The sequence below is a fragment of the Vombatus ursinus genome, unplaced genomic scaffold (genome assembly GCF_900497805.2).
Source record: "Vombatus ursinus unplaced genomic scaffold, bare-nosed wombat genome assembly UNPS02014838.1, whole genome shotgun sequence".
In the NCBI taxonomy this organism is placed as follows: domain Eukaryota; kingdom Metazoa; phylum Chordata; class Mammalia; order Diprotodontia; family Vombatidae; genus Vombatus; species Vombatus ursinus.
In genome coordinates, this window is record NW_020954616.1 from 770,913 (window position 1) to 777,286 (window position 6,374).

The following is a 6,374-nucleotide window of genomic DNA, read 5'->3' on the forward strand; positions in this document are numbered from 1 at the left end:
TCCCTCCTTAAGCCAAATCCTATGAGAATAAGATTCACTCATTCTCTTTCACCTTCCCCCACCTCCCCTCCACTGTAAAAGCCTTTTTCTTATCTGTTTCATGTGAGATATTTTACCTCATTCTACTTCTCCCTTTCTCCTTCTCCCAGTATAATCCTCTCCTTAATTTTATTTTCCAGATATCACCCCTTCATCTTCAACTCACCCTGTGCCCTCTATCTATCTCTCTATATATACATATAATTTTTTTCCCTCTCACTACCCTAATGACCCCAGTCTTTAAATACACATTTTTGCTACCATTCAGCTCCATAAAGGTAAGGAGGAATCCCTGGGTTCTTGGGACCATTTTCTAAACTCAGACTTTCCACTCAACCCAGTAACCAAGGCCATAGCTCTTTCCACTTGCACAGAGAATGCTAGTTGGATAAACTGCAGTTTAAGCCATTTGGTAAAGTGATTATAGATAGCCATCACTTCAAAGGAAAGGCAAAAGTGTAGACCACAACAAGTGTGTTCTAGTGACCCCAGGTCTAATCCTTCCTCACTTCAAACTTCTTGCTGTCACATGATCTGTTCTCAGTAGCTTTGGGATCTTTCCTCCCAAGCTTAAGAAAAATCCCATTGCTGTCGTCTCTTTTTTAGCAAAGTTCAGTGTGTGGTTGGGAAGAGCTTGTCTGAAGGGAAGGGGGCATTTGAGCATGACACCAAACCAGCTCCATCTTCCTTTGGTCATATTTCCAGAAAAAATGGAGTGTCTCCTCCCCTCCATGGGAGTAGACTTGATGCCTTCCTTGCCTCTTTTTAACTAAAGGGGATATGAGCCATTATCCTAAGGCAGTGGTTAGCATTAGTAGGATGGGTTTCTGCTTCATTAATTAGCCCTGTGTTGCCTGACTCGAGTTCTCTAAGCCTCTTTTTTTTGTAAAATATAGATTGAAGAGTGAAGACTCTTCAACAGGCCTGTGATTTCCTTGGTTGTCCCTTTGCTTCTTGAGACTTCTGTGGGCAACAGTATGTGTGGTGGGGTTGTTTGTCTGTGGCTGAACCTCAGACTGCTACTAAGTATGGTGGGAGAGGTTGGGGATGGTGGTCTGGGGGGGATGGGTCCACAAAGTGATTTTAGGGCCACACTTTTCCTTCCCAGTTCTTTTCCTGTCCCACACCTCATTCTAAGTTTGGAAATACCTATATCCAAGAGACCAACTCTTCTGGGGAAGGGTGGTGTCATTCCTCTCCTGCCCAATCATAGGGAAAAGAATAACTCTGGTTACCAGGGCCTGGTATTTTAGTTTTAGACAGCAGAGGGCAGAGGAATCTTTATCCAGAAAGAAACGTGAATGAAACAATTTTTCTTGGTTTGTGCGTGTCTGTCTTGCTTTCTAGCTGTACACAGAGAAGTGACCATAACTAGGTTTGTAGGAACTTTGTGGATTTGTTTTGTGTCAGAGTAAGGTCAAGGGGATTAAGTTCTGTTCAGGTTAGCAGAGAGGAGGGTCTTTGGGTCCATATATATAGATCACAGAAAAGGACAATTTGGGATGCCAAAAGGATAATCCTTTCTCTGCCAGCCCAATCTCTCCTTTTTGTATCTTCCCTTCCAAGTAAACAACTCTAAATGAATGGTCTCATATCCATTTCCTTTATCTTTTTGTGGAGGTGTGGGGACCACATGGTGAAAACTGCCAAAACAGTTCTCCTAGTTTCTGATGGATTGGAATTCTAAGACTGGATTAGGTCATCCTGACCATACTTTTGTGGTAGTAATGCCAGTGGGGAGAGTAGGTCAGACAGCTAACCATAGGGCTGTGTTAGGGTGGGGTCAAATCCCGGAAACATGTTAGGGGAAAACTAGCTAACTTTGATCTTCAACCTTTGTATCTCAGAGCATCTTTTGGTGTACTATTTCATCCTCATGGAGGGGACAGTTAGTTTAGGCTAGTGGGATAGGGATGGCCTTGCCTCTTTCAGTCCAATTCCCCAACACTGTAAAGCCTTCCAGCTAACCTCATGAGAAAGAGGAGCCACTGGAGAGCAAGCAGTGGTGTTGAAGCCTAGTTTTCTGTTCCTTCACACCCTGAACCAGTGCTTGTTTTTTCCTTCTTTCCAGGTGAACTGTCTAGAGCCCCACCCTCACCTGCCTGTGCTGGCCACTAGTGGTCTAGACCATGATGTCAAGATCTGGGCACCTACTGCTGAGGCTTCCACGGAGCTAACTGGGTTAAAGGATGTGAGTGACAGCAAAAGTGGAGCACTTTTCCCATTCTCTAGTGCCCCTTTTGTTGACTCCTCTTTGTAAGAGGGTGTCCTAACAGTTTTCTGCCTTTGTCCTTCCACACATTATTGCCATTGTCCTCCCTAGACCTATGCCCATCCCAGTTTTAAAGGTCTTTCCATAATTGGTAGTAGGAGGAAGAATCTTTTGGAAGAAACATTCACTACCAAATCCCTTGCCTGTTTAGTTCTGAACCCAGTGGCTCTTTCCCTAGCCCTAGCCACCCTCTATACAAATAGCCAGGGGGTTTTCCTCCAATGGGGATCCCAGTTTGGGGGATGACACCTCCAGGCTTCTAGGTCAGGCCATGGGGTTCTAGGTACTTCCTGCTTAGGCTTTATTCTCTTGGGTTCCAGGTGATTAAGAAGAACAAACGGGAGCGGGATGAGGACAGCCTGCACCACACTGACCTGTTTGATAGCCACATGCTCTGGTTCCTCATGCACCATCTGAGGCAGAGACGACATCACCGGGTAAGTTGGAGTGGGGTAGGGAAGATCTCTTCTATCCCATTGTTCCCCAAGAATATTTTTCTTAGTGAATTGGATTCCCCTCATTAGGAAGGTTAGAAAAAGCTACTGACCATCTCCTTCCCAACCCTTACTTCTGTTCTGAAGAGAAAAACGGAAGGTCTGAGTTGGGTTTCTCTTGCCTACCCCAGCCACCCCAAGAGAGCCACATGACTGCATTTTCCTTCGAAAGCCCTAATGTATTCAAACAAGAGCCATCACCAAATAGAGCTGGCACCTATGTCCTCTCCCTCCCCTGAAAGAGACATGGTAGTATTGTCTCTCTGTGTATAGGTAGGGTGCTAGGTTTCAGTGACCTATTCAAATCTGAGGAGTTCCTAGCTTCCTCTCATAGGGATGTTGTTGGGAAGGGGGAAGGTGTTTGGAATCCTTGGATCCTTGCGATGACTCCTGTGGGCCCCAGTGTCCCCTTTCCTGGTTTGAAGGGCCTGCCCTGGGGGTAGTCACTAACACAACCCCTCAACCCACCAACAGCGCTGGCGGGAGCCTGGGGTCGGGGCCGCAGATGGAGACTCAGATGAGTCCCCCAGCTCCTCAGACACATCGGACGAGGAGGAGGGCCCAGACCGGGTGCAGTGCATGCCATCCTGAGAGCCCTGAACTCCCTCGGGAGGGATGAGGGGTAGGGAAGGGGAGGCAGCTGAGGCCAGCCTGCCAACCCGCTCTGCTTCTCAGGGGGCATGAGGCTGCCCCTCTCCTGACCCACCTGAGGCCCTCACATTCAGCAGCATTGCACTTTGGACTTTTTGCTTTAGAAAAAAAAAGACATCCAAGGGGGAAGGACAGACTGGAGGGAGACAAAACATTAAGATGCACAAGGGACGGGTTGGGGGTTGAGGCCAAGAATGTGGTTCGGTGGAGAGGTGCACGGGACTCTGCAAAAATGGCCTCTCCCCAAATCTTTTCTTTTTCTTTTCTTTCCTTTTTTTTGAGCCTGTTGTGTTAGTGTGGTTTTTTTTTGGGGGGGGGGTGGCAGTGTTACTTTTCCTCTCTTCCTTGTTTCTTCTGGGGAGAAGGCCAAGGATCTTTGGCTGCTCAGCACCATGAAGCCAGAGTGGGAATGGAGGGGCCACTCCCTCTTTGGTTTAGGTTTTTTGATTTTTTTTTTTTTTAAAGCCTGGTAAAGTTGCATTTTCTCCTCCTTCCCCCCAATCCCTGCTTGTTCAGGGTAGTTTCACTCCCTGCTAGGACTCCCGCCTCTGAGCCCCAACTGTCCCACTCACCTCTTCCCCTATTTGTCCTCCTTTACATATCACAGTGTTTTGCACTTGATTTTGCCCCTTCTCCTTTCATCTTCCACCTCACCACCTAAAACAGGGTGGCAAAGAGGTGGGGGAGAGGGATGAGGATAGGGGGAGGGGGTGGGATAGGAAGGATGTTAACTTTTCTGTTACTTTTAAGGAAATGTATGTTTGGCGGCGGTGACGTCCCTTTCCTTATCACTGTTAGAGGCCTAATTTTATATCTATAAATATATTAAAAAGCAAATCAAACTTGGATGTCATCAAGTTAAAATTATTGTCAAAGTTTAAATACATGTTCTCTATGAATGCAATAAAGGGAATGGGTGGGAGGGTTTTAAGGAAGGGAGTGGGATTAGTGATGGGGATGACAAGTGGAGTTAGCTTCCCCTTTTTGTCCCCAACATACCTATTTGGGGTTTTCTTTTTGGATCCTAGGAGTCTGGAGGAGGGGAATCTCCCCAACTTTAGAGCACAGCTGCCATGAGAAATAGGCAGGGCTTCTCATTACAACTTGGATGCTATCCTTCCTTTAGCCCTTGAAACCTTGCCTCTACTTAGTTTTGGTGTTTTGGTTTTGTTTTTTGGTTTTGTTTTGTTTTTTTTCTTTTGGTGGGGTGGTGGGGTGGTTCAGGGAATCTCTTCTCTTTGACCCATGTGCCAGACACCCATTAGAAGCACGACTTGACTGGGCCCTAGAAAGGCTGTCACTCTTTAAAATCTTGTTTCTTGTTCCCTTAAAGAGACACACGTAACCCCCCCCCCCACATAGCCCACACTTCATCCAGCCCCTCCCTCCTTTCACTCCTTCCAGTAGGAGCCAGTGCTCCAAGAGAAAGGTGAGACTTTGAGGCTTCACAGATTCCCCTTCCCGCAACCCCCAGTTTGGGGACACCAAGCAGGAAGGCTCAGCCCTGTGGAAGAGTTGGCCAGTAGCAGAGTAAAATGGCTTGGGGATAGGTCCTGTTGCCTAGGCATTTGGTCAGGAAATAAAGAGTAATCAAAATGGAATTATGCCCTGAAGCCCGTGGCCCTGAGTGTTCTAGCTGCTCTCGCTGTGCTTCCTTCAGTCCCAGCCCTCCACCAAGCCCAGTCAGGGAACACGCTTCCTTGGCCTGGAACTGTAGATCTCCCTCTAGGCCTGCCCAGTTGAGGAAGACGAGTTGGATAAAGATGTCCTTAGACTCTTCTCTCTCTAACACTTTACCCAGCAGCTCTCAGACCAGATGTTAACTAATCTACCCACCTCCATGTAGGATGTGAGGGAAGACTGAGTGGTCTGAGTCCCTTATTGCTTCGAGGGTAAAGTGGGTTGATTGGGGAATAAAGCACTCTGGAGTCTGTTGTATTTTCTCTCAGTAAAAGCTTTTTTTCCTGACTTTCTTTGCTGCCATGTGTGGTATATGGGATCTTCACTGAGGGCCCTTGCTCTTTCCTGCATAAGTGCCTGGCTCTCTTTGACCTCTTTTTCTACCCTCAGGAATTCTCACAAGTGGCCTCAAAAGAGGGTTTTTAGACTCATAGAGCCCAAACCTGAGCCTGGCACTTTGTAAGCTTAATGAAGTTTATGAAGGGGAGCCACTCCAACTTTCCCTCCAGTTACCCAGACCCCTGACATTAATAAAACCAGTTACAAAAGAGGCAGCATTTGATGCAGTGGGGCTTTCATGAGTTTCTGAAATCTGACTTCTCATAGATACTCCAGAACCATGGATGTATTCAGTACAATCACCTTTATTCCAGGGTTAGAACAAGGCCGTGCACACCGCAGACAGAGGGGCACAGGGAAAGGGGGTGACTCTCACTGCAGTGCAGGATAGTGGGAGGATAGGTTAGTATTTTTTTTTTAAACTGTCTTAAGAGAAACCAAGGGACAGGGAATTTTAAAACTAAGGTGACCCTGCCTTCGTTCCCTCCCAGCTAAGGGCAGGGTGGCACCCCTCCTAGCCCAACATTATGTACCCCCTAACATAGGAAGTAAGAGCTCATTTCTCTTCCCAATCCCACCAGTCTCCTGTTTGCTTCGGGGAAAAGGAGCCAGTGTCCCCTTAACTCCTAGGGAAAAGCCAGACAGGACTAAGGGGTCTTAGGAAGGTCCTTAAGGCAAAACCGCGGAGTGTGTTAGAGGTGTTTGTTAAGGCAGGTGTCTGCAGCAGTGGCAGGATGGGGGCAGTGGGTATAAAGGTTGGGGTATTTGGGGTAATGGGTAACCTCTAGCTCTCTGGCTTCTTCCCTCTTCCAATAGCTGGCTTATTCCTCTCACTTACTTTCTACTCTTACTTCCTCCCTAGAAGCATCAGACACAAAAACTTACTCTAAATCAGCTCT

At 47.1% G+C, this 6,374-nt stretch overlaps 1 protein-coding gene across 6 annotated transcripts in view; it reads left to right on the forward strand.

Annotated features, from left to right (window-relative positions):
- Window positions 1-5,425, forward strand: part of DCAF8 (DDB1 and CUL4 associated factor 8) — a 49,808-nt gene extending 44,383 nt beyond the window's left edge. For all 6 annotated transcript variants that reach the window (XM_027840047.1, XM_027840051.1, XM_027840046.1 and 3 more), the window contains 3 exons: window positions 2,111-2,230; window positions 2,632-2,748; window positions 3,280-5,425. In XM_027840047.1, the coding sequence (XP_027695848.1) occupies window positions 2,111-2,230; window positions 2,632-2,748; window positions 3,280-3,396 (354 nt within the window). In that variant the 3' untranslated portion in view covers window positions 3,397-5,425. The remainder of the gene's footprint in view (window positions 1-2,110; window positions 2,231-2,631; window positions 2,749-3,279) is intronic.
- The last annotated feature ends 949 nt before the right edge of the window (window positions 5,426-6,374 follow it).